At 36.6% G+C, this 27083-nt stretch overlaps 1 protein-coding gene across 2 annotated transcripts in view; it reads left to right on the plus strand.

Moving 5' to 3' along the window:
- Positions 1–1983: 1983 nt before the first annotated feature.
- UBE3C (ubiquitin protein ligase E3C) overlaps positions 1984–27083 on the plus strand; it is a 74955-nt gene continuing 49855 nt past the window's right edge. The window contains exons 1-10 of one of the 2 annotated variants that reach the window (XM_030444391.1): positions 1984–2223; positions 10483–10536; positions 13878–13952; positions 14617–14763; positions 15516–15631; positions 17519–17676; positions 19613–19766; positions 20524–20744; positions 21038–21192; positions 21783–21970. In XM_030444391.1, the coding sequence (XP_030300251.1) occupies positions 2158–2223; positions 10483–10536; positions 13878–13952; positions 14617–14763; positions 15516–15631; positions 17519–17676; positions 19613–19766; positions 20524–20744; positions 21038–21192; positions 21783–21970 (1334 nt within the window). In that variant the 5' untranslated portion in view covers positions 1984–2157. Of the gene's footprint in view, positions 2224–10482; positions 10549–13877; positions 13953–14616; positions 14764–15515; positions 15632–17518; positions 17677–19612; positions 19767–20523; positions 20745–21037; positions 21193–21782; positions 21971–27083 lie in introns of those variants that run through there. The other variant, XM_030444392.1, reaches the window with a different exon arrangement.

Here is a 27083-nt window from a genome sequence, read left to right on the forward strand (position 1 = left end):
CATCAACTTTTTCAGGAGATAAGAGCCAGGATCACCAGAGGATATTTTGTCCTACTGACAATGCAGCTGAGACCTGTTGAACATGTACCAGTCCAAAAACCACTTCATAGAAACTGTGTTCTCTGAAGAGTCACATTTCTTTGGCTTCTTCCATGAGAAGGGATTGAATCCCTATGTTGGCTTTGCTACTGATAAGAATTTGGCACAAACTCATGACCTAACAGTTTGCTTATGTGCTAATGAAAATGTATGAATTAATTGCTAGGGACACCTAGACTAATCCTCTTCTGTATGAGACTTCCAAACTTTATCAAGACTTTATCAAAGTCTGCTTGAAAAAAATGCTGTCATGCTTGGAAAAAAACTTGATACCACTCCCATTTGAAGCCATCTGATATCACACCAGCAATGCAACACACTGAAACCCTGAATGAACACGTGACATGGTATTTCACAATTAACTAAACCTCAACTGTGTTTGTAAACAGTATTTATAGGAGGCCAGGCTTGTTTATCCTGAAACTATGTTATCTCAGGAAATGCAAGGCTAATGTTCAGTCGTGCCAAGCACTTGTTCCCTTAATAAAAGTCTGATGTTAAACTTTATAGACTCTTATGAATAACTGAAATCCGAAGAAACCTATAAATATTTGTCTGTCAGCTCGGTGATAGTTGAACAGCACTGTGTTCTGGGCATGAAGGGCATACATTATCTCCTGACATGGATGCTTGCCATTTGTTGTGATAAGCTGATGTGAGAATTCACCAGTTAGGGCTCAACCAGATTTCCAGTGCAGGAAACCAAAGTTGGATTTTGCCATCTATATTGATTTAGCACCTCATAGCTGGACCCTGAGTAACTGCTTTTTGTTATTGCTGTTGTCTGCATCACCTCTGTGTTTGGAAGGATGCAACCACAGCACTGAAAAATGGAGACCATGCTGAGAAATGTAAAGGAGCAGATGTAGTTTCACCACTCAAGTCTGATGGTTTTGCATTAAAGCCCTTTTATATTTCCATTCTTCAGTGAGTCCTTGATCCCATCCAGATCCCACTCACACCAGAACATTCTCAAGTGGATCTCCACACCTGAGTTAGAACTTGGGCACTCAGGCTCCAGTCTTCAGACTGGTCATGAGGTCTTAGCCATGGGGTACTGTCTAACACGTGCTTATTCTATGAAAAGGACAAATCACAGCTATATATTTATATATATGTGACATACATCACAGCACCCCAAGGCTGAGGAAGGCAGCCCCATGCAAGGGTAGGAAGGAATCTCAGGCCATGTTCTGGCCCGGCTACACCAAGGGTACAACGGTTCCAAGTCCAGCTCCAAACACTCCTGTACACCCAACACAAAGCTGGTATTTAAAACAGGAAATAAGTTTCAGTTGAAACAACCCCATCTAGGACAAACCAGACCCAGTCAGGGCTGACAGGGTTCCAATGGGCTTGGTAAGGGCCCGGTCGCCGGGCAGAGTCAAGCCCGGGCGAGGGCTGGGTCTCGGCAGGGCTAGCGGGCCTGGAAGCAAGGACGGCTGGGGAGAACCAGCACCGAACCCCCCGTCCTATGCTGGGGCGGCACCGGGCCGGGGCGCGATCCCGCGGGGGCCGAGGGGAGGCGCGCGCGAGCGAGCGACGCGGCCCCGGCGCGGTTGCGGGCGACGCGCGCGCCGCCGCGCCCGGTCATCGGGAGCGCGCCGGGGAGGCTGCGGGCGGCGGCGGTGGCGGCCATCTTCTCTCCTCTGCCGGCTGCTCCCCTAGTGCAAGTGAAGCAGCCCCGCCAGCCCCCTCCTCCCCTCCCTCCCTTCCTCCCTCCTCTTTCTCCTCCCTCTCACTACATTCAGCCGTCGCCGCCGGTCAGAAAGAGGGCGACCGGGAAAGCGAAGGCCGCGGGGCGGGGAAGGCGGAGAGGGAGGGGTGGGGGGAAGCCGGGCCGCCGTGAGGGGAGCAGCCCCACGGGGGTGTGCGGTGGGGGCGGCGCAGAGCTCGCCGGTGGCGGGCGGGCGGGCCACGGGGTGCCAGCCCGGGGGATTGGTGCCTCCCCGGGGCCGGCGGCGGCCCCTCCGCTCGCCCCTGCGGACCGGCGGGCTCCCCCTCTGCGGGGTCAGCTCGGGGACCCGGACCCCGCTCTAGATGGGATAAGCTGTAAACATGTTTAGCTTTGAAGGGGATTTCAAAACCAGGCCCAAGGTGTCCCTCGGAGGAGCGAGTAGGAAGGTAAGAAATGTCTCCTGTCTGTCTCCGTGCTTGTGTCTCTTTCCCTCGGCCCCCGCCTGCCTTGGCTTCTTATCGCTATTTTTACCGTGGGCCTTCTAAAATGGGAGCAGCTATGACTAAGGTTTAATAAAGGGGAAAAAAATCCTCCCCTCACGATGATGTGTTTTTCTCTGGCCTCTTTGGCTCTGGTGTTTGGTTTTTTTTTTTAATCAGGCCACACACCCCCTCCCAGGCTTGTAGTATAGTACGAATTGTGGGAAGCGAGGAAATGTCTCCTTGGCTCATCCCCCCTGCAAGCAATCCGGTTTGTTGTGGCTCGTAGCACCTCCCGAGCTGTTCGTCTCCAGGGCTCCCGGGGTGAAGGAGGGAAGGACTCGGAGACCTCTTGTCATTTCCCTTCAAAGGGAAAGCCTTGTCTGGGCCCCCCTCACTGCAGAGATGAGGGCAACAGCCTGGCACAACTCGAGGTCAATGCAAATTTCTGGGGGAGGTTTTGTCCACATGAGTGGGGGTTGCCGGGTCACCGGTTTAGCTTTTCTCTGTCAAGTTTACTTTCAATTTGTTGTGTGCAGGGTGAGTGGTTACTTGTCTGCCATACCAAACTATTGAATCTCCTTGTATTTATTGATGGCAAAGAAGCGACGTGATTTATTTAGATCTTGCTGATTGGACAGGGTAGTCAGATGTTTAGTCAAGCACTGAAGGGCATAGAAGTCCCGAAGAACAAGAGAAAGGACGAAGTGGTTTTAGACGTTATGAAGTCTTACTGTTAATGTGCACTGTAAGCAAGTTCGGTTGGCTCAAACTTTGAAGGTTTGGCAGTACAGTTAAAACCTGAACTAAAAGAATGTACTGTGTGATATTAAAACCACAGTGAACTTTGCATTTCGGTGTATTGTCCTACATAACTTTTTCAAGAGAATGTCTAACAGAACTGTATTTCAATTGTTTAGCTTTTAATCTGAATCATCTACTGTTTGTCCTAAGACATTTCTCCTCGTTAGACTACATGCAGTGGCATTATGTGAGACAAAAATACCATAAATACTCCCCAGCTGAAGTAGGAATTTGCCCTGGTCCTTAGCTAGGCACTTAAGGTATTTCACACCTTTTGGCACTGACTTGCTGATATTGTTACTTACAGAACGTGTTTCCTCCTACAGAAGTAAACAATTGTGAAAATATCTCTCTTACACCTATGGATTTTTTAATGAAAATTCAGCAGAATTCTATTTTAGTTACATGGGACAAATTGGTTAATGTTGTACCAGTATATTTCCAGTGGCAAATATTAAATGGTAAAAGAAGTGGAAACTGAAATTGGTGCATAATCTTCACTCTGTCTGATACAGAGGTTGTATTCTGTTAGCAGATTGATACTGACTGGTCTACAGATTTCATGGTTTTACTTTGGTAGGCTGAAGTGTTTGTGCTGCATCAGTGCAAAGCAGTTAGTTTCAGCTTTGGACATCATGGCTATATGGACATCGAAGAATACCCCTGAAATATCTGCTTATTTTAGGAAATTGTGTACAGTACTAATAAAAGAACTTAAAAAAGACTAAGAATTACTTCTAAAAATGTTTACCTGAACTTTATATAAGCATATGGTAGAGATTGGTGTGGCAAGCATTTACCTTGATTCCATGAGCATATCATTACCTCATGACACAATTTTCTTCTGGTCATGTTTCTCTTACCTATAGGCTTTGAAAGACTGACACTGAAATGTTTGTGCGTATGGAACAGAAAACCAATGGCTTGCTGACAAGACATCATGATAATAGAATCATAGAATCATAGAATTGGCTGGGTTGGAAGGGACCTCAGAGATCATCGAGTCCAACCCTTTTACCACCGTTGCGGTTGCTAGACTATGGCACTGCATATAACTTAAAGATTCAGTGTCTAGTTCCAGCCCTGCACACCTGTGCTGCATAGTTAGTGGGATGCTTAGTATTGCCTCTTTTGATTCAGTTGGTGAAATAAAGCATAACTAAATATACTGGCAAAATTTGTATGCAGGCTGCTTAATTCTGAGGATAATTACCCAATTTGAGATGTTGCACCTGTATAGTTACATTAGCATAACTTTCCCTATATACAGGCAGTACCAAAGATGCCAGCAGAGTGTTCCTGATGTGGATAAAATTACAGCAAAAGAAGTGATCAGGAAAGCTGAATATGGTTTTGCTAATATAACTGCAGCTGCAAACAGTAACTGTTGGTCATGGGAGATGTGTTGATTCTGTGTCTGACACTGCCATGTATGTCTGGAGTGTTTCCTTAGGCCTCATGAGGGATCCTATCAGAGCAGGTACAGTGATGGGAATATAGCTGGGGACTTGTGGTGTTGAGGCACTGAGCCACTGAATCTAGTGTGCTTTAATGGTGTTTTTGAAGGATTAAAGCAGAGATCTTCAGGTTTGTTTTTACAGTGTTTGCGTCTTACGTTGTATGTGTTACAAAAGTCTGTATTGCAGATGCTTTGGAGGCACTTGAGTCCAACCAAACTTTTTTGCCAGAAAAGTAATCTTTAAGTATCACTTGTTTTTGTTAAAATTGTCAAAAAAAGAATCTTTTGAAAAAGACTATCCTTGATGACTGTTCTTTTCAGAATATTATTGTGACATTTTAATACTGCATTTTACATAAAAGTCTGGGTGATATTGTCAGCATTTGGACTTTATCTACTTTAAAAAAATCTGCAGATTGATTTGGACTATCTCCATTAGTGGCATATATAATATATATGTATATATAGATGCTATTTTGTACTTAAAATGTGCTGTTACGTTTTGCATATATATATTTTTTTTAATGTAGGGTGCTTATTGTCAGCTTTAAAATATTATTCCCTGCTTTATGAGGTGTTTCAAAACTATTTTCAGATTTAGTTTTAAGTATAACTGGCAAAACATAATTTTTAATTTTTAGGTCAGGTAGCATCCAAAAATACTGTTACTGGAGTTCAGTACTTACGGACTTTTTGTACAAGACAGTAATTGTTGCCTAAAAGGCTGTAGCTGCATAATTTCTGTGGTGCACTTGAAGAGTTGGTTTGTGGTACAGTTCAAATTGAGCTGGCCCAACCAAACTGTCCAGTGGAATGAAAGAGATGTTCCTTCACCTGGGTGGTAACCACCTCATCCTTTTTTGTCCTGGATAGTGAACATATTTCTTCAGGGTGGAGTGTCACTGCTTTGTGGTGGCAGCTGGCAGGTTTCACTAATTTTATCATGAGGTCAGACTCTGGATGGCATTGTGCAGAATCTGTTTAACCACATCAGCTTGATTTAGCTTGATTTGGGCCCAGTGTTCCTTTATTAATTTTACCAGTGTCAAGAAAAATATGAAGTAGCAGCCCTTTAGTACATACATGCAGGGGGATTCCCATGCCTGCACTGAGGTGTACAAGGGTTATCTATAACTTAGATTATAAAATGTATTAATGACATCTTGTAATACAATATAATATGTGAAGCATTTAAGAAAAATATTTATTTTCAGGAATTTGTTATACAGATGAGTTAGCACTGGTGGTGAAAGTGAAAGTGAAACTAGATTCACTCAGTGTTATTTTTGTGGAAGACATGGGAATTTACTAATGAATAAGAAGTGATGACTGCATCTATATTTTGAAAAATCCAGTTTCTTTTAATATGGATATTTTAAATAAAAATCAAGAGAAAAAGTTTGCTAATAGTTTATTTACAGATGTTATATATTTGTATATATTTATGTAAATATATTTACACACATATATTTTATATATAAAATGTATAAATTATATATATTTTATACATTTGTATGTTTATGTAATATACACAAATGTATAAAATATTTATTACATAGCTATATATGTTTTCAGTAGTAACTGGTAATGCTTTCTTAAATGAATAGCATAATATTTAGCATCAGATTCATCTATATTTTTCCCCCACCTCTCATCTGAAGTGCAGAGGCAGAACTCTAGAAGCATCTTATTTTTTTCTTTCTTGTCTGTATTCTGTGCATGAAGTAACTTCTTGTGGAATAAAATTTAACAATTTAAGAATAAGCTGTAGGATTGCCAGCCTTTGGAGAGATCTGCACAAGTGAGGATTGCTTAGGATGGCAGATATCTGCAGGATTTAAGCAACCATGGCACAGATTTAAAAACTAGTTTTGTTCCTCTCTTACTGATTAGGGAAAGTTGTTAATAATTTCAGGAAGGAAGAATTATTATTTTATTATATCTTATTTAGACCCACAACAGGTCACAATGGAATGAAATTATGCTATGGGTTTATAGTACAGGATTTCTAGATCACAATTACAAATGTGCATTTTGTTTTTGAGTGGTGGGAAGGAATTTCACTAATATCATTGTCCCATAAGGCACACGGTGCAGATCCTTGTGCAAGTGCATATCTCATTCTGAATCAGAACTGTGTTTTGTCCAGAACATTGGAATGTCAAGCCTAAGTCTTGAAATACTATTTGAATCTCAGATGTGTGGTGTGGAAATATGAAGAGACCATCCGCTGTAAAAATAACGATTGTCTGTCAGTAGGAAGCTGTACAATTAACACACGCTAAATATTTGTGTGGTTTTTTTCCTCTCAGTGACATTTAAAATACTCCTCATTTGAAAGGAAGCTATGAATGCTGAAATTGTAATTAACTGACAGCAGTGATTGCACTGTTCTTTTCAGTTGTGGTGTTTTCTCAAATTCGTATCCAAAATTTCTGCTTTTATAGATACACTTTTCTTGCTTGTTTCTGAGAAAATGAAAAGTCACCCAGTTGCAACAATGTATACAATACACATCTTAAGAATTCTGAGGCAGACAAGCTGAGAGTAAATATCATCGGAACAACTAGTTTGTATTTCATTGAGTTTCTAGAGGCAAGTCCTGGTTCCACTGTGTGTGACTTTGTAGATACCAGGATAAAAGTGGTTCCAGACACATCCTAGATCCTACAGTAAAATTCAAGCTGAAATGCTGAGGTGTTTTATAGGAAGCACAATGACATTGGTTTCAGTGTGGCCAGGCTTTCCTTAGCCAAGTGTGTCTAACTGGGCGTATTTTAAGTACTTTAAAATAACTTCTGGGAGGTAGTCTTCTCTACATATAAACTGAATAATGATTAAATATTCAGAAATATGACGAGTCACAAATTGTTCTAAAGCAGAATTTTTCAAGGTGTTGAATGTGTTTTCCTCAGGTTGGCTAAACTGTGTCCAGTGGAAATGAAATTAGCAGTTTAAGTTACTGAGGTTCAGTTAAGGACATTGTGAGTCTTTTCAAACATTAAATTCTTGTCCTTTTTGGAAAAGCCACTCTGAAAATGGCTTTTTTTTTTTCTTTTTGTGTTAGAATAGAAGGAATTGAGGCAAGCTGATGCTTCATTCCCCTTTAAATGTCTGACTGCCTACCTTGATAGGTAGATTTGTTACCTGACATCTGTGTGGCAGGAAAAGAAACAAGATTGCATGACTGACATAAAAGTGAGGCAAGGAAGATGGGGAGAGGGAGTAGGAGTGAGCCAGGTATGATGTTTAGAAGTTACTGTCAGATGATCTTGTCCCTTGAGTAGCTCTGGCTGCAGGAAGGGAGGAAGAGGTTGTGGAACAGCTGCTGTAGCTGCCATGAGTCAGGTGCCTGTATGGATTGGAGTTGAGAAACCTGCATCTCTTGTAATGCTGTTGCAGCAAGACATAGAGCAAGCTCTCTCTCACTGTTCTGTTTATTAAGAGGCAAGGCAGGGAGGATTTCAGAGATAAAAGTGCAGTTAATTGTCCTTAAGAAATTTTGCTAGAATGCCCTTTGTAGCCAGAGATTATTTCATAGTTATTTTCATTGCTTTCCCTTAGCAAGTTTGGTTTCTATTGCATATTTACTGATTCTTTTTTATTTCTGAAGAGGCAGTGTTGGGTTGAGGAGATAAATTGTTCTTGCATTTAATTTAAGTTTATTATTTTGTCATAGTTGCAATTCCATTTCTTCATGTTTCTGATCTGTGTTTGTTCTGTGAAAAATAACAGCATTTTGACCTGTAATAATTTTTCAGGGTGGGATGTATCTACCCCAAAATTTTATTTTGTTAATTTTTAAAAAATTGATTGACTTAAAAAGTGCTTGCCTCAGGGAGACCCATTTCCTGATCAGTGCAAAGCTAGTGGTACACTGTGATACACTGACCTCTTATATCACCCCACTTCCCACCTCTTCAAATACTTGAAATGATTTGCTTCTTACAAGCCCTCTAGCTGCTTATTTCCCTTTATCTACTAACCCCTTGCATTTACTGTTTCTAATTTTTTTCCTATTTTTTTTTCCATTTCCTTTTCCACTCACATATAGCAATATATCTTCCTTTTTCTATAAATTCTGCTTTTTTCTTTCAGTTCTGATAAATTCAGCAACACTGTTTCTAAGCAGAATACAATGAATACATGATGTTGCCTGCAAAATGAAACTCTTGAAGCACATTGATGTCACTTCCAATCACATTGATGTGATCACTTCCAATTAGAACATCTTACTGACTTCTTTAATACCTTGGGTATCAGCTGTTGAAAAATAAATTATCTATTAATAAAAGCTCCGAAACTTTTAGCCATCTGTTGGTTATTTCTTAATTTATTACATTGCTTTGTCTTTTTTATGTGTCTCTGAGGTTAGAATCTCTTCCCTTTCCTTACCAAGCAGACCTGGAGCCTTTCCTATTGCTTGAGTGGAGATACATGATTTTATGTATGGATTTGGTTATGATTTGTTTATGCTATACTTAGCACATGGAAAAAAACCTGTCTTTAGAGGGCAATAGCTGTAGTTAGTGGTGTGTTTGGCCATAAATACTGTCTTTAGAGGAAAAGCTGGTTAACCTTCTTGTGAGATTTCTTTATGTTTGCTTCAGTAAATGATCTGAAACACAAACCCAATTTTAAATTCCTTTTCCGCATCTCTGTTTTTCTTTTCCCATTCTCATTTGGTGGTCTGTGTTAGAGTATTTTCTATCCTAAAGAAACTGGGAGAGAAATGAACTTGCTTCCTCTCTGTCATCAAAAATGAAATTCGGCCTTATTTTTAAAAAATCTGTATATAGACATTGAAAATACTCCACCACACTTGTTTTAGGTGTTGTTAAATATTTTAATAAACATTTGTTTGCCAACTTCAAATTTGCTCTATGTTCTTGGATCCCAATACATTTTCAACTTGATAATATTTTTTCTTAACTTCTCTAGACTAATAAGGGCATAAGCAGAAGAAGTAAGTAGTTACATGCACCATAAAAGCAGAAAAGGAAAATAACTTCCTTAAATCTCTTACCTGCTTTAGGTTAGATTTGGGAATGTGTCAGGGAACTTTCAGCTCTTATTGTCTGCAGTGGAAGCTGAATACATCAAAAAGGAATTACTTTGTGTATTTCCTTGGAAAGTACACAGAATCATCCAGTAAGAGATTCTTGCAAATAAAGCTTTGTTTGTATTTTGTAATCTGTGTGTACTGATTTAAGATTGTGCTTTAAAAACTAAAGCAAAGGTTTTTTATTGTAATGTTATTATTCTTTAGAGGCCTCATGAATACTTATGTATTCTTTACTTTTTCTCTGTTAGAGACATCACTGTCCTGAATCTTTCAATTTGTAGCCTTAAATTGGGTGGAGAGTTCAAGATTTTAAAAAATTCTGACCATTTATGTTATGTAGGTTTGTGTTGACATCTTCTATGAGCAACCTTTGAGGAACAGGATAAGTAAATATGAGAGCTTTGTGCTCTTTTGCAAGTTAGACAAGGAATGGGGCTTTGGCACTCTATGTGGTTACTTTGAACATGTCACAATTTGCTGTATGCACCTGGGTCAATGACTTATGTACAGTCTAAGCAAGGAAATAACTCAATAAACATTTAGTTCTACCTGCTTGGATTGGGACTCTATTCTGTTTCAGATTTCCTGTTTGTAAATGGATGATATTTGCCTGGATTATTAGGATGCTGAGAACAGAAACCTGGACAGGGATCAATACCATTTGCTGCTGTTTGCTTGTCCCTTTTCTTCTTACATAGCTTCCCTCTGTCACTGTGCTTTCAAAGGGCTGTTACATTTGGTAGAGTGGAAAATGATGAACAATTACTTTTCTCCAGTGTTTTGTGTATTACATGTTTGTGAACAACCCCTAAAGTGACATCTAGATTAAATATCATGAACACATTTGAATCATGTGTTTGAATGAAAATGCAGTCTTATCTTTCATTTTGCTTCATAGGAAGAAAAAGCTTCTCTCCTGCATCGTACTCAGGAAGAAAGGAGAAAACGAGAGGTAAAGTAGACTGTAAACGTCTGCATGCACACCAGATCTTCCTCTGATGTAGTAACATTTACAGTCCAAAGTACTTCGTTCTGCTGCAGTTGTACTTTGTTCAGGAATGTTTTGTTTCAGTGTACAAGTTCTGCCTAGTCTTACAGTATATTAGAAGATGCTTCCCAAAAGTGACTGTCACCTGAAAAAAAGTTAGTTAAGTGTACACTGGTTGGAAAGGGAAATTTTCCACTTATATTGATGCTCATTTCATCTAGTCTTTTTTTTTTTTTTTTTTTTTTTAGAAAAGACAGGTATTTGAATAGTAAATTGCATTTTTGCCTTGTCAGTTATCTGTTGACTATGGTCTCAACAAAGTCTTGTGCTCCTGCTTCTATAGTTCTTGGATGACCTCCAGCAATTCACTTCCACAGTGTGTGTGTGTGCCTCAGTCCCCTGGAGACAGAATCAGAACAGTGATACTTGAATGCATCCTAAAGTACTTTGAGATCATCTGATAATTGAGGGGCAATGAGATGCAGTTAATGAGGCTGATGGGTGAGGCATGAGGAAATCATAACATTTGTTTGAGGTGGAAGCTCACTGCCATGGGTAATTTAGTTTGGAATAATGAAATGGAAAAACAGGTATAAAATACCATTTAAAAACCATGAATATATGTGGCTATATGAAAGCAAAATTTAGTAATATAGAATTAAAATAAATGTTATTTTTTTATATTTTTCCCCTGCTAAACAGTTTTGGTCATAAAAAATATTTTTACTGTGTAGTTTTTGTGCTAATCAAGACCCTTGCTAGGTTAAATACAGATCCTGCAGTTGCTCCTCTGTTTCTGAGGACAATTGCTGCTTTTTTTCTTTCCAGCCTCGGTGTATAGTTATGGACTAAGTTAAGTACCAAGTTACCAGGATTTCACCAGTTAGATCAGAATGCTGTGTTACGAATCACATTTATGATCAGGGAGTCTGTATCAACATATGCAAAAAAGAGTCCTTATCAACATATGGAAAAAGACTTTTTTGTGCTTCATACATTTTTTGCCATATATTGCAATAATCCATTCAGCTGCTTCATTCTGTCTGCTGCAACGCTTATACAGTTAAATATCTGTAAATGTACACACTTCTTTGACATCTATCAGTTTCTTACGAAATGAGAGTCCTTAGAGACTAAAATCAGGGCTTTTAGAAAAACTTTCTGTAGCAGAATAATAGCAGTGACCTCAGACTTAAAACCTTTGCTGTTATGGGTCACTAATTGACAATTATGTATTCTAGGATAAAACCTGTATCTACAGAAAAAGAGAAATACCTACTTTTTAGTCAAGTGTTACATTTTGATTCTGAAATGACAATGCTTTTTCATAATTGAAATTCTCTCCTCCTTGCCCCCATACTTTGCATTTTCACTGCTTGATGCTTTGGAGAGAAAAATGCCCTTTGGCATATCAAAATTTTTATTTTAGTTCATGCTCTAGAGGTAACTAGAGTCTTTCAAGTAGATTCTTCTCAGAAATTGCTTTAAGAGGAGTTGTTTCCAAGAACAGCAAAATAGGCATTAAATAGCAAATTCTTCTGGTGTTTCTCTGGTCAGTTCAGGTGAAATTTTTAAGTTGGATGTGTCTTTATGGCAGAATAAAGTAGAAATCAAGTTTTTTTGAGTTGAAAGATTATGTGAACAAATCTATTTTAATTAAATTAATTTAAAATGTTTTGAGTTTTGTTTTGCATGGTGGGCCTTAGAATTATGGCCTTATTATAGTCTAAGAATTGATGAGGTTACAATTTCTCAGAGCTGTTTTTACTCTGTCTTCCAACTTCCCTTTCCTGAACCAGCCTTTTGTAGCTGTAGGTTCATGAGCAACTATTTTATTTCCTGTTTCATCCCCTAAGCAACTATCCAGACATTATTAGAAACCTAATTACAGAAGCTACTTCTGATGCTGATGGGTAATAAATATAAGTAAAAATGGAAAAATCAACTGAAGTGAACAAAGAATACCCAAAATAAAACCAACTTATGTAACACTGGAACAGCAAGAATTAGAGAACACATCTCAAGTACTGAGCAGCCCAGCCTTGAGACATAAGCCTGCAAGACACATAAAAGGGATGGAATGGAGTGCTCCCCACAGCTTACCTTGGCCTTGAGCACCAGGTGGAAAACACTGACTAATTGGCCTCATCGGTATATTAATGTACTATGAGCATGCAAAAATACCCACCCATAGGCCAGATGGACCCCTACTAACAAAAAGCCCTCTACCTTTTGAGCATGTGTAGTAGTAGTAAAATTTTTAAGCACTGTGACCTGAAATGGAAGCAAAGAACTAGTTACCTGATCATGTATAAGAGTGATAGAACAATTAGAGATAAAGTAATTTCCATGTTTCTGTGTATAAAAGTAGAGATTATGTTGCAGGAAGCCGAGCTATCTTTGTGGAATATCACCTGGCTCTCTTTTCTGAGCAGAATTGGATATTAAAGCAAATACCTCCACTTTGTGGATTGACTCATTGCAAACTGGGTGACAGACCCTGCATTTGGGACAACATTCCCCTTGGATATTTACAGTGACCGGATATGCTGGGACTGTTGTCAGTGAACTCACTGAGTGCTCTTTGTGTGCTTTCTGAAGGAAGCTGGCTTTCAGTTCCTCAGAAAGCAAGTACTGTAAAGGGATGATTTTAACTACTCTTTCTGCTACTCAGGAAGACATCATAAAATGACTCACTTTATATGTCTGGCTTGAAGGAGAGAGGAAGAATTTTAATTTCCATGTTGTGCTCCTGGGCTTAAAGCATTACCTCTCATTTTTGTTTTGACTGTCTCCAAATAGTTGATTTTTAAGATTTTTTTTTTTATTTTTTTATTTTTTTTATTTTATTTTTTGTGGATTGGTGTTCTTCCGCTCACATCTAAAATGCACTCATAAGACTGATATATTGTATGAATGGAAACAAGTAAGTCTTCAGTGTTAGCTAATCTATGCAGAATGAGGAATGATATAATCAAATTTGATGAATTCTTCATCATTTTAGTATTAGACTTTGTCTAATAAAATACAAATACATTTATTGTTATTTCTCTAGTATTACATACTTAATGAATGTTAAAAATGCTTTTTCAATATCTTAATGTAAATTTCCACTTAAAAAGTGTGAAAGGCTTCCTTTCTGATTCCAGTATATTTGATATAAGCCTTCAAACACTTAATTTTGCTAGTGATTAGTGCTTACTTTTTAAAAACATGCTTTTGAATATAAGGATATTTGATAAAAATGTAGAAATTTGAGTCAGCTCCATGGTGTTTATTTTAGTTTTTTAAATTTCATTTTACAGGAGGAAAGACGGAGGCTTAAAAATGCAATAATAATCCAGTCATTTGTAAGAGGGTACAGAGACAGGAAACATCAAGTAAGTACTTATTTATTTATAAAGATGTAAAATATTATAGTAAGAAGCAATTACATTGAAAAATCTTCACCTTTTTTAGTATTTTGTCTGTCTATGAAGTGCAAGTCCTTTTTCCCTCTTGACATTTTCAGTTGAGCCTCAATATTTTGGTAGAGAGATGTTTATTCTGCAAAGTGACAGTGGACTTCAGTGGGATTGTGTGACATGCTTTTAAGCTGACAAAGCATATGAAAACAGTAGGATAGTAGCAGCTGTCCCACATAAGTGAAGCTGTTTTTTTTTTTTCCCCCAATATGTCGAAGAGGTAATTTGAGTAAAAAAGATCTGATTTCTAATCTGCTCATGGGTACATTATCCTAAGAAAAAGTTGTATCTGTTTATATTAACTGGTATTTAGTGACTAGGCTAGATACAAATGTTTATTGTGTATTCTTCACTTAAAAAGAAACAAATTAATTGCAATGTGTACTTCCTGAATTACAGACAGCAGTTATAGCCTTAACTAGGATAATTGTGTCTGTTTTCATCTCTTAAAAAATAAATGTGTTGTATCCATTTTGCTGCTTTTTTAAAAATAAAATTGAAATAAGGTTTTTAAAGTTTCGCATATTTATATTAAACAGTAAACCATTAGTGATGTATTGATGCATGTCTTGTTTTTAAGTATTCTATCCAAAGAAGTGAATTTGATCGCTGTGCGAATTTGGCCCAATCTGGAGGAACCTTTTCCACTGCTAATGGAGCTAAATTGACTCTCTTGGTTCGCCAGTTACTCTTTTTCTATAGACAGAATGAGGATTCTAAGCGTTTGGTGAGTACTGTTACATACTTGGTTTACAGTACTTTTATTTAATGCACTTTTAAAGTACTCTTTAACTTAAAAGATTTTGAAGGGATGCTAAAAAGGCTATGACCAGTTCATTAAATTAATTTAAGGGCTCTGGCTTTTTTTGGCCTGCATTTTGCTTATTTTTGTTTAGACAGAATAACTTGCAATTAGATTTCATGTGTGCACAGACACAAAATCTGTGAAATGAAGCCTGTAAAAATCTTGTGTGTGTTATTCACAGTAACTTATTAAATATAATATACTTCTTCTGTTGTAATGTAATTTTTAAACAATATTTTCTACTTAGTCCTCTGATCATTCCTAGGATTTTCAGGTGTTGCCTTTTTTTTGTTTTGTTTTCTTTTGTTTTTACACTGCTTAGTAAAGCTGGCATATCAATTGCAAAGTCACTGCAAACTTCCCAAGTGTAGGTGTAAGAACTGTTCATAGCAGGTATTAGTAAAAGACATTGCAGAATTATGGATATGTAAAGCCAAAAAGTTAATAAATCCATTTGTGAGTGTAGTTCAGTCTTAACTTTGAAAATTTAGTACTAGCAGTTGCATAGTTCATGCTGTGTCAAACTTTCTTTACTGAACTGAACATGGTTATCCTTGTTTTTTGGCAAGATCTCCAAAGGTACCCAGAACAGGATTGCAGTATTACTGTCTGTGTCGTAATAAATAATATAACCTGTTGTTATGCATAGTAAGGTTATGATTATCTTTTCACAGGTGTGGTTGTGTCAGAATTTAATTAAACAGAGTTCTCAGTTTGTTAAGCAATTGGATGGTCCAGACAGACTTACTTGCTTATTCCAAATAAAAAGACTGTTGGGGCTGTGTTGCAGGTAAATTCTTTTTTCTATATTTCTGTTGTCTAAATAGCATTCAGAAATTCTGTTGGACACTTTTGCAGCAGGTACAATATTAAATGTAAGTTTATTTTACAGAGAGGATTGTTCATGTTAAGCAAACATGTAGGCCACAATAGATATTTGTTCTGTGTAAGAACAAAGGAATTGACTTTCAAGTTCAACATGTGTTTAAGGGATGCCCTGTCTAAGAATAACTTTAAGTATGTTTGTGTATGATATAATTAATAATATTTGTGGAAACTGGAAGGTTATCCTGGGAACTCGTGGTGATTAAAAGGTGTTATCCGAATTAGATTAATGTTCCAAGGGTATGTTTTGGATGTATTTTGTTTTAAAACTAACATTATTTAAGATACCTTTCCTCACACTTTGAGATTGAGTCATGTTAAACAGTTACAGGACTGGCTTCATCAGTACATTTATAATTTGCAGTGGGAGGATCCTGGTAGGATCGTAGGAGGGTAAATTTATCAAGGTGACTTGAAGAGTTGGAAGCTAAAGCCTTTTTTAGAAAACAATATATTTGCTCTTATTAATAATAGATACTAGTTATATTCTCCAGAGCTTTAAAATATTTTTTCCTTTTAATATTGAGGCTTTTTTGAGGAAATTGTTTCATTGAAGTCACTGAAACATGTGTTCTTATATTTGTATATACTGAATGTATAATAAACACTGACACCAGATACTAAAGAAGAGTAAGTATCTAAACTTACATAACAGTGACACCAGATACTAAAGAAGAGTCCATGAGTGTGTCCACCAGCTGTGGTGTCAGTGGATCATATTGGACATTTTCACTACAGTTGAAATGGTGGTTTTGTAAATGAAACTGTTTTAGTATTCCCACTCTCCCTTCCTAGCTGGTGATATGGGAAAGTAAAACGAGTGTAAGAGCTGTCCCTGCCTGTGTAAATAAAATGGAGGAAGAAGCTCTTCTTAACTGCCCTTGCCATCATGATGGTGGGTGGCTATAATTGCTTTCTGAACTACTTCAGTTTTCTGCAACAGTCCAGAAAATGAGCAGTGGGACAGGTTGCTGAAAAAGTGTGTCTCCCTGGGATAAGTTGAGATTTATGAGGTGCTGGTAGTTGTGGATGCTATGGAAAAAAAAATTGACTGTAATATTGTACAGAAGATGGTAGTTTGCTTGCAGCTAGACTTGCAAAAAAAGGCTCTTGGTGACAGAATGTATTTTACTGTTTAGTGAAATGTCATAGCCTTGTCAAAATAATTTTTGCTGATAGATCCTGTCTTTCAGAGTGGCAAGGAGATAAAGCATTTTTAGGGCAACCGTGACTATATACATCTCATATTTTTAATCCTTTTCATCTAATCCTTTTAATTCTAAGCAGAATTTTTGTGGTTATTGGTAGTTGTTTCATAAGCAGTTTGCTAGAAGGATGAGGTTGGTTTTATTTGTACTATTTCAGTCTGTAATCAAGGACATATTGTTTTATTTATACATAAAAGTGTTTATTCCCATCCCATATTGCTCTGGAGCTTTCATAACTTCATTTTTAATAAGGGTAGTTATACATGTTGGAAATACACATGTTCTTTGCTTCTCTTGCGGTCATTGCAGTAGACCTCCAAACTGTAACTTCACTGAAAGCGTGACTCTAGTAGGTTTTAAATAAAAATGCCATATTTATGGAAACCCTAAAATCAGGAATTATAAAGATACCAACCAAAAAATGTAGCTGAACTACTGAGAACACTTGGAAACCAAGTAGAAATAAATTGTTTGAGAGATGAATGTGAAAAGAAATTTTTTATAGTTTCATTTTTAAATCAATGTGCATATACCTGTGGTAAAATAAGTCTTGTTAAATAATTCTTATTTAATTTCATTTATAGGCTATTGCAAAATTGCAATGATGACAGTCTGAATGTTGCACTTCCTATGAGAATGCTTGAGGTATTTTCATCTGAGAATACATATTTGCCTGTTTTACAAGATGTCAGCTATGTGACATCATTAATTGAACAAATTTTGCACTACATGATTCACAGAGGTGAGTAGCTAGAAAGTAGAAGTTCTGGGAAATACTAAAAATGTAACAGTGTAAAAGATCTGCAGACTGTGTTGTTGAATCCCATTTTCCTTTACCACAGAAAGTGCATTAAGTGCTGCATACAGTAACCTGTACAATAAATGGATATTTTTCTTGTAATGAGATCACTGCTTGAGAAATCGCTGTTTGATGTGAATATTCCACAAAGTCACTTGACCACAGATTTTGAGAGTAGGTGAATATTACCTAACAGAAGTTTTATTCCAGTAGCTGTTTACACACACATGCTCTGTGCCAGGTGTAAACTTCAGTTATTTTGAAGTTGGGCATTGTTTTGCATTATAGTTCTATATAACTGCTAATGTTCATTATTATAGTAAATTGGTGTTATCTTTTCATCCTGCTAACACTAAAGACACCTTATCCAAGATAATGGTGACCTAGCTTTTATTTCCATTGTACCATCCTCTGCAAAACTGTTTGCTCAACTGCAATCAGTTACACCTGTGCAAACATACTGTGAGTTAATGAATGGTGTAGTTATCACCAAAATTATGTTTTGTTTTGAAGAAGCTTTATTGCTCTGGGAATGTGTGAAAAAATTAATTAGGCTTTCTGGTACTATAGCTTCAATTGGTAAGACCTGTGGGGAAAAAAGACAAAAACATTAGGAAATAAGCCTCTTGGATCCAGCTTCATTGGTATAAAATGTAAAAAGAGCACTTTTCAGTTAATTGTTGGAATAATTTTCTGTTTGTCAGTAAAAAAGTTCACTCAGTGGACTAGGCCATCTTATAGAGTTACTGAGGATTTGGTTTTTAACTACTACATGTTGAACTCACTATGAGGAAAAAAAAAGGCTTTTTCTGTAGCAGATTTATTTTAATGGGTGAGGCATAAGTAAAGGTATAGAAACATTTGTGTTTGTCTCATTACTTAATATATAGTAACTATATCTTCCAAAGTAGCTTAATATTATTCCTTCAGCTTAATATTCAGTCCTCACAAGTGATACATAAAAGTTTTAAGATGTTAGATCATAAATTGTAGTAAAAAAAATTTCATCTCTCTGATATAATCAAACCAGAAAGATGTGGTTCTGTGCAGCTACAAATATTCCATCTCCTAATAATTTTTGATGGTTAAACCTATAAGCAGCTTTTATATACTGTATGTTTCTGCACGTAGTTTGTCTTCCATGTATGTTTTGTGAGCATTGCCAAGTTTTCCCTTCATGGTGAAATCCACTTTTTGCATTGTGTGTCAAGCTAAAGAGCCCCTCTTGGAGAGTCTGAGGCTTCTCAATGGGGTGACACTGTTCATGGATTTGCAGTGACTCATGTAGTGGGGAAACGTGTGTCTTAGTTTAGGAGTTCATTGAGCAAGCAGAAGTTGGTTTAAGAAGAATGGAATAATGTGATTCCATTTGTACTTCAGTGAGATAAAAACAAATTACCCTCCACATGTCTTTCTGGATTGGGTATTTTATTACTGCCTGAGAGATCCTTGTTCTGGGAACAGTGATTGTGTTCTTTATCCTTCTAAAGCAAGGTGTCCATAGAATTGCGACATTTGTCAACGGGACTCTAAATTTTAAGATGCAGTCATGTTTGGAGTAGAGGGGAAAAGTCATAATTTCTGAAAGTGTGGAAGGAAAGCAAAAACAGGAGGAGAGAATAAAATTTTCATAGGCCATTGTTTAAAAAAAATAAAATTATTAATCAGCAGGAATGGTGAATTTTTGAAAAAAAAACTGACTCTGAATGCAGTTATGTATTTATGATTTTATAAGGTGAGTTTTTCCAAACAAGCTGCTGGTAAATCCTGTTACTTCTTCTTGAATGTGGCTTAGATTATTGTAAAATGTCAGGTATATAAATTGTTTTATAAGGAAAAGAATTACTACATTTAAAAAATCGGTATTTCTTACTTACAGGCTACTACAAGTCGCTTTATTTGTTAATTAACAATAAGCTTCCCTCGAGTATTGAGTATTCTGATGTTTCTCGAGTCCCTATTGCAAAAATACTTCTGGAGAATGTTCTGAAGCCATTGCACTTTACATACAGCTCCTGTCCAGAAGGTGCAAGGTAAATAAAGATAATATTAGACACTTGTATACTTGGTATTTTCAGAGATGTGCAGTTTGTTGTTGATGAATGTCCAGCTACTCTTTCAGGGCAGTTTGATTTATTTGCAATGGTAATGATTTTCTGAAACAATATAGTTTCAGGTGTGTTTAAGAAAAAGGCAATAAAATGCTGAAGACTGCAATAAACAGAGAATAGCAGGGCTAACAATATATAGGAACATAGGTGTAGAATAGCTTAGATGAGAGCAGAGGTGCAGCTATGAGTAGATGAAATATAATTAGAGTTAAAAAGAATTTTGTGTCAGAGATGAGTTTTATGAAGAGAAATAACTAAGTAATAGCTTATGAGAAGAAAGAGTTACCTAGAAAGATGGAGCAAAAACCAAACTCTGGTTGTATCACATGTGACAGTGTGGTCATGTTTTGTGTTGAAGTGCGTTAGGTGGGGAAATTCCTGCTTTTTAAATTTATTTTTTATTTCAAGATTACAAACAATAAATTTAGGTTGATAATAGTTTTCTGTGAGTTCGTAAAAAAAATTAAAGGATAAAATTGCATTCAAGGTCATCAGGATAAGTGTGTAGCATAAGTTAATTTTTGAGAAATGTGGTTTAATAGCCCAGGACTGATGGAGCACATCTTTGCAGCTTTCTTGATGGAAATGTTAAACTTGGAAATCAGTCTATTATTTCATGGGTGTAATTGTGGGAAATTTTGCCTGTATTTTCTATAAAGACAACTTTTCTTCATTTCAGGCAGCAGATTTTTGCAGCCTTCACAGAGGAGTTCCTGGCAGCACCTTTCACAGATCAGATATTCCATTTCATCATTCCAGCGCTTGCTGATGTGCAGACCATTTTCCCTTATGAACTATTTCTGAATGCACTATTATTAGCAGAAAGTGGATGTTCAAGAAGAAGTGATCAAGCCCCATGGCTTTTTTACTTTGTGTTAACAGTTGGTGAAACATATTTGGGTGAGGAAGCTAATTCATTGGTTTTTCATATTGGGGTTGGGATGTTATGTATTTCCATGGCGTGGTTCAGTGCCAAGCAAAAACCAGTTTTTGCATGCAAGTATTGAAGAGATCTGGTTTATTATCCAGTCTTGTACTTTTCAGTAAAAAATGTTTAATCTGGGAAGATTTGATATAATGGGTTTTGGTCAGGTGTTTCTTGTAAAAGATACTTTATAGTATCTTTTGAGTATCACACTGTCTGGCTAGTGTTACCTGAGTAAGAATCTTTTATTTCTGTGTATGTGCTATAGGGTCCCTTTCAGAGGAAGGACTTCTTGTGTATTTGAGGGTACTCCAGACGTTTCTGTCTCAGCTGCCTGTGTCTACTGCTGGTACAAATTGTCAAGATGCAAATAGTGATTCTGAAGATGAGGATGAAGAGATCAGTAAAATGACAACTACACCAGTAAGCAGTACAGAATTTCTTTGAATTAATTTTTATTTGTAGCAGTACCAAATACAGGCAAAAAGCCTGATCACCAGAAGTCTGGTATTTTTATAGTTACATGTAGAAGTGAGTACATTTACCTCTTAAAAATAGATGGCTGCTCACTGTAAGCAAATGAGCTACCCATGAGTTATGAATGTGGAAATACTGTTTGTGAAGGAACTTCCAGTAGACACTCATTTCTGCATTTCATGTCCCATGCTGACTGGTGTCAGGGGGGAAAAGATGACTATTTGTGTATATTAATCTGGCCTTAATGTATCCAAGTGTTGCAGAACATGCTTACTTTAAAGGGAGTCTTTCCCACTGACCTAAGTGAAACCCAATTGTTCCCTACCCTGAGATTTAAGTTTGCTGTTGGGTCTGATGCTTTTTAGAATGCTACTAGTATATACATATGTGCTTACATTTTAATTATTGTACAAGAAAATGTTATTTTCTAGTAAAATTTTGAAGTGTTGAGGGGCTTTTTTGGGGTTTTTTTGTGTGTTTTTTTTAAGGGATACTTGATCATTAACAAGACAATGTTATATTTGATATATTTGTAGGGTGATGGGAGAATATCAGTTCAGTACATAACTGAGGAATGTCTAAAGAAGTTGGATACAAAGCAGCAGACAAACACTCTACTGAATATGGTTTGGAGAGATTCAGCCAGTGAAGAGGTCTTTACCTTGATGGCATCAATCTGCCACACACTAATGGTACAGCACCGAATGATGGTACCAAAAGTCAGGCAAGTACAAGTAGTAGTGCTGCTGAACTGTAGTACATCTAAATGGGATTCATTAGATAGATTTGTTTTAAATACCCTGTGGTTTTTTTTCCTGTATTTTCTTTTCTGATCAGCTGAAATAAGTAACAATTTCAGAATTTCAGTAATAATTGCTGGCAAAATAAAGAATGGTTTGATTATGTTTCTTATTTTTCTTGTTCATTGTGCTCTCTTTGCAGTGAATCCAAAACTGTAAACTCTTGGCTTACAAGCAATATTGTTTATATTAGGATTGTGTTACCACACTGAGGACTGTGCAACCAGCAATATTTGTGATGAGAACAATCACACACAAATAGGGATTGCAAAGATTCTCAAAAGGACTTTGTCTGTCCACATGCTCAGAGGCAGTGTTGTTAATCATCATTCTAGCACAAGTTTGCCTAGGTTGTTTTTAATATTTCCAGGGACACAGATTACACAGTTTCTGTTGCTGGCTGAGTACTGAGACCAACCTGTTTCCTACCTTGTTTAATATATAGCCAAAATCTCTCTTGCTACAAATTGAAACAATTCCTAACTACTGAAAACCACTTTTGTTTGAGAAGGACCCTAGCATCTGAGATGGAGATCTAAGACTTGTTCATTTATATAACATTCTTTTACAAAGACAACAAGCCACTAATATCAATAACAATGGAAGAAGATTTTTGACTCTTATCATCAAATTAAGGCCCATAAGTATTAACACTCTTCTGTGTTGCAGCTAGTTTTTAGTAAGTATGTAGCTGCTGGTAGTAAAGTAACTATTTAGGGAATGTGGTAAACACAATCAATTCAAACTGCATTGTAAACAGTGATACAGAAAACTAATTACGTGCTATCTTAGCCCAGTGGTGTTTATAGCTGTTAGAGGAAGTAAGATGTCAGTGAAACTGTGATTGCTCGATTAGGGTAATTAGTTCTTTGTAGACTAATTGCATTAGAGCAGGATGTGAGACCTGAAGATCATAGCAGTTGAATGAGCATGCCTGCTTTATTGTCACAAGTAGTACATTGCCTTGGATAGTAATTACTGAGCTGAAATGCATCACTGCTTTGACTTCAGGTTTGCTGGTGAACTGTGTGGAACAGGGTATTTAACAAATAGGGTCACACAGAACTTTAATTGTATGAGTATGGCATCTGTTTCCTCTAAGAATCTGTATTGGGTCTTTGCAATTATTTGTGATAACAGGTTAGTTACACATTGGTTAATTTTAGGAGTTATGAGGCCTCTACTCAGCTATTAGGGCAAGCAGTTTATAAATTCGAACTTTTGAATAGCTCCAAAATAGTTGAATTTACCAATTTAAATTAGTAGTAGAGCTTTTAAGTGCTACTACCAATGGAATTATTTTCATGGTCAAAATAAACTTAATTCATATAGGCATTTTGTAAATTAAAGTAGACATTTAATTTCTAGTTCTGATTTCCACGTCAGTTTTAAGTATTAGGTTTGCCAGTCGTTGTGTCAGTCTTTTTTCCTTTTCTCAGTGCATCTTAGACCTGGCCTAAGATATCAAGCAGCAAATTTGAACATTCCTTTTGCGTTTTTTTCAAAGGGCATTTGATACTGTTTTAAAGGAAGTAAACTTTGTGCTAATGATTTCAGAAGATCAGCATAGTACTTTTGTAATTTTAAAATATGCCTGATGATTTTTAGTTGCCCAGATTATTTTATCAAATGTAATGATAGTGTTCTGGAAGATGCTTCACTTGTTTTGAGTGAAATTGAAATTATTTTGAATATGTTCTAAGAAATCAGAAATGTTCTTTTTATATTCTGTTTGGAAACATATTAGGTCAAGTGGTTTAAAAGAAAAGGTTGTTACAAAAACTTTGCTTATTTAACAGCATTTACAACTGTAACAGAAAATAATGATAATTAAAAACATAAAAGATGCAAATCTGCAAAGTGGGATGCTAAATGCAAAGAGTAATAACTGAAGATGACTTTTCAATAAATAAGAGAAAATAAGACCAAGAACATAGGCTTCGAAGAGAGGTAACAGCAAGTATTTCTGTATTGTTTCAGTATTTCTCAGGCTTTTTTCCTTGATAAAAAGGTGGGAAACTCCTAGTATAGACTTCTGTCACTCCATTAAAGTTGATTACTTTTTCTTCTTGTGGCCTCACAGTACATCTTTCTTTGGTTTGAGTGATGATGATACATGGTGTTAGGAACATTGGTGTCACTGCTTTAGCTCAACAGTTTCTTTGCTTTTGCAACAGAGACCAAGAGAACAGAACAAGGTACTGAAGTACAGTGTAGTTTTGACCAGAAAGAGAATGGCTCTGAATTTTCTTTCATACCCTGCAGAGTGGTGGGACCCAGGGGTGGATCACTGGGAAAGCAGATTGCTCTAGATTAGTTGTTAGGAATTTTGGGAAATTCTGAATCATATAAGTTCTGGAAAGGTGCAGTCAAGAAAAAGGCCACAAGACTGGAAAAACCTAGCTGTAGCTATGTTCAGTAAGCCAGGTGACAGGTGTAGAATAAAATCCTGACTGTAACAAAGTCACTGGGCGTTGTCCTTTTTTTTGGAGGGGCAGGCCTTCAAATTTTCACTGTCAGGTTGATTTGTATTACTGAATACAATTATTAAAATAAATGTCTCAGATTATACTTCTCTTTATAAAGAGTTTTGCAAGACTTTTGTTCATCAAAACTATACTTTAAATAACTAGCAAATTCTGTTTCTGCAAGATATTTTGGGGCATGATTTAATTACCATAGACGTCAGGTTATCACTATTGATTAATATTAAACAGTGAAGGGAGCTGTTCTTGTACTGGGGGACATCAGTTGCTATCAGCTGTCTGATGAGTGCCCTGGAGTAATTGGTAATGCTGGTTTGACAGTTTCATAGTGACAATGCATTACTACTATGTAATTAACGTAACACTGCTAGTCTTAACCTGTGGTTGAAAATTGGTTGGAAAGCTGACATTCTGGTGTAGCATGAGCAGTCTGTTTGGACACATGTAGAAGCTTGGGCTTTAAATGAGGCTATTTTTGTAATTCTTTGGGGCATGTTCTTTCACTGTTGTGTTTTTTTTTTAAACCAGAATGATTGCATATGAACTTTCAACCCTTTTTTGAGCTTTGCTTTAGTCTTGGTCCCATACAAAGAGAGGCAGAAACATAAAGCCATCTAAAGAGGGGTATAGTTTATTTTGGGATGGCTTTGCATGCTGTCTCCTACTTGTGACACCTTGCAGTTCTGAAGTGTCAAAATCTGTTGCCCAGGCAGTGGTGACCTTTCACAGACTGTATGAGTTCCTCTCATTCTAGTCTATTCTCTTCATTAACTTAAATGGTCTCAGTGGGAAACTGGGCCCAATTTATGACCCAGACTGAAAATCTTTCCTTTAACTAATTAACTTGTAGTGGTGCCTCAGCTAAATTAAGCTTAATGGGTCATTTAATCTGTTCTATTGCGCAGGAGGAATTCAACATTTATTTTTTTTTTTTAACCAGAGGTGCCCAATACTGTTCTGGCAAGTACACATAAATCATGTGGCCTTTGTGGACAATTAGATACCTACAGAGAGAAACAAGGTTCAAAATAAATGATTGTTATGTACTTACTTTTGGGAGAAGGTAATTGATTTTGTTATGATTAAAATAGATACTTAGCAAAAATTACTGGAGTGGATTTAACTCTGTCATAACCTGTGGCTGGGACACTGTGGATTTATCCACTTGGAAGGCACTTATCCTTTCCAGGAGTACAAAAATGGTTCTTGTCCCAGGCTACAAAACCTGCATATGATCTTTAAGGAAAAACTATTAATGAATCCATTATATTAAACCATGTGTAGTGATCTCATAATAAAGAAATTTGTAGTGTGCAATGAGATTTTCCAGAAAATTCAGAAATACTAAATGGAAGGATGAAAAAAGCAGTTTAAACTTTAGATGCTTGTTTAGTTTTTAGAATAGTACAAATATTGAAAATGAAACCCCTTAGTCTATAAAAAAATCACATAGAAGATCTATCCAGTCTTTCTGATTTCTACTGTTTGGGTATTTTCTTTAAAGGAAAAAGTGATCAAGACTGTATGGACACTCAGGCTTTACCTTAGCTGATCTCTAAACTGTGTGGGTTGATAATGCTTTCTCATCAGGGTATACAAGTTGTCCCTGTAATATTCTGCAGTTTAATTGAAATTATTATCTGGTGCAATGTTGTCTTAATGTAGGTCTATCTGGATATGCTGGTGTTTTGGGGATTTTTTTCTCAGCCAAGGAGAAAGACCAAATTAGGTAGATTTTGACCTACTTTAAATCTCAATTGTGTTATTTCTTAATTTACATTTTTAAGCGTTTTAAAAAAATATTTTGAAAACTTTGAAATTTTTTTCTTAAGCTTTTGGAGAGATAGGACTTTTCAGTGCCATCACTGCATTGTGATACTTTTATTTGTTTGTTACAGTTGCTATATTCTACTTTGAAAGGCAATTTCTTTGCTTGGAGGATAATAGGTTGTTTCTGCAATCATTCCTTTAACAATGGATTATATTTGAAGTGAATCTGGTGATGAAAAATTTTTGTAAGACAAGGCCTGATTCCCCCTTTCATGTTTAGCTTTCAGTTTCATCTATAGTTAATAGTTTGGGTAATAGTTAATAGTTATAGGTAATAGTTTGGGAACTTCAGAATTGATTGATTAACCTGCTTCATATTCTATAGGTATTTTGTATTGACAATATAGGTTGTTTAATAACATCTTCTACCAAATTTGCATTTTTGTATTTAACCAAATTTTCAGGGAAGGGAAATGGGAAAGTTGAATACATTCAGCATTTCTGGAATTGGGCCATAAAGTAAAGCAGTTGACTGCCTGAATCACGGATATAGAATAAAAATGGCTAAAACTTACACAAAGGTTATTATTATAAGCTCTTAAGGTTTGTCCTTTTTTTCCCCATCATTATTGCTGAATATCACTAAATGAAAAAATGAATTACATTATGATGGGTTCAATGTCCATAATGTTTGTTCATTTCTGCTAAAACTATTACATAATTTCCAGGGATGATTGTAAAATTAACAAGTTTTTACTTGGAAGCCCTATGAGACCTCATG

Source organism: Calypte anna, chromosome 2 (assembly GCF_003957555.1).
Source record: "Calypte anna isolate BGI_N300 chromosome 2, bCalAnn1_v1.p, whole genome shotgun sequence".
NCBI lineage: Eukaryota > Metazoa > Chordata > Aves > Apodiformes > Trochilidae > Calypte > Calypte anna.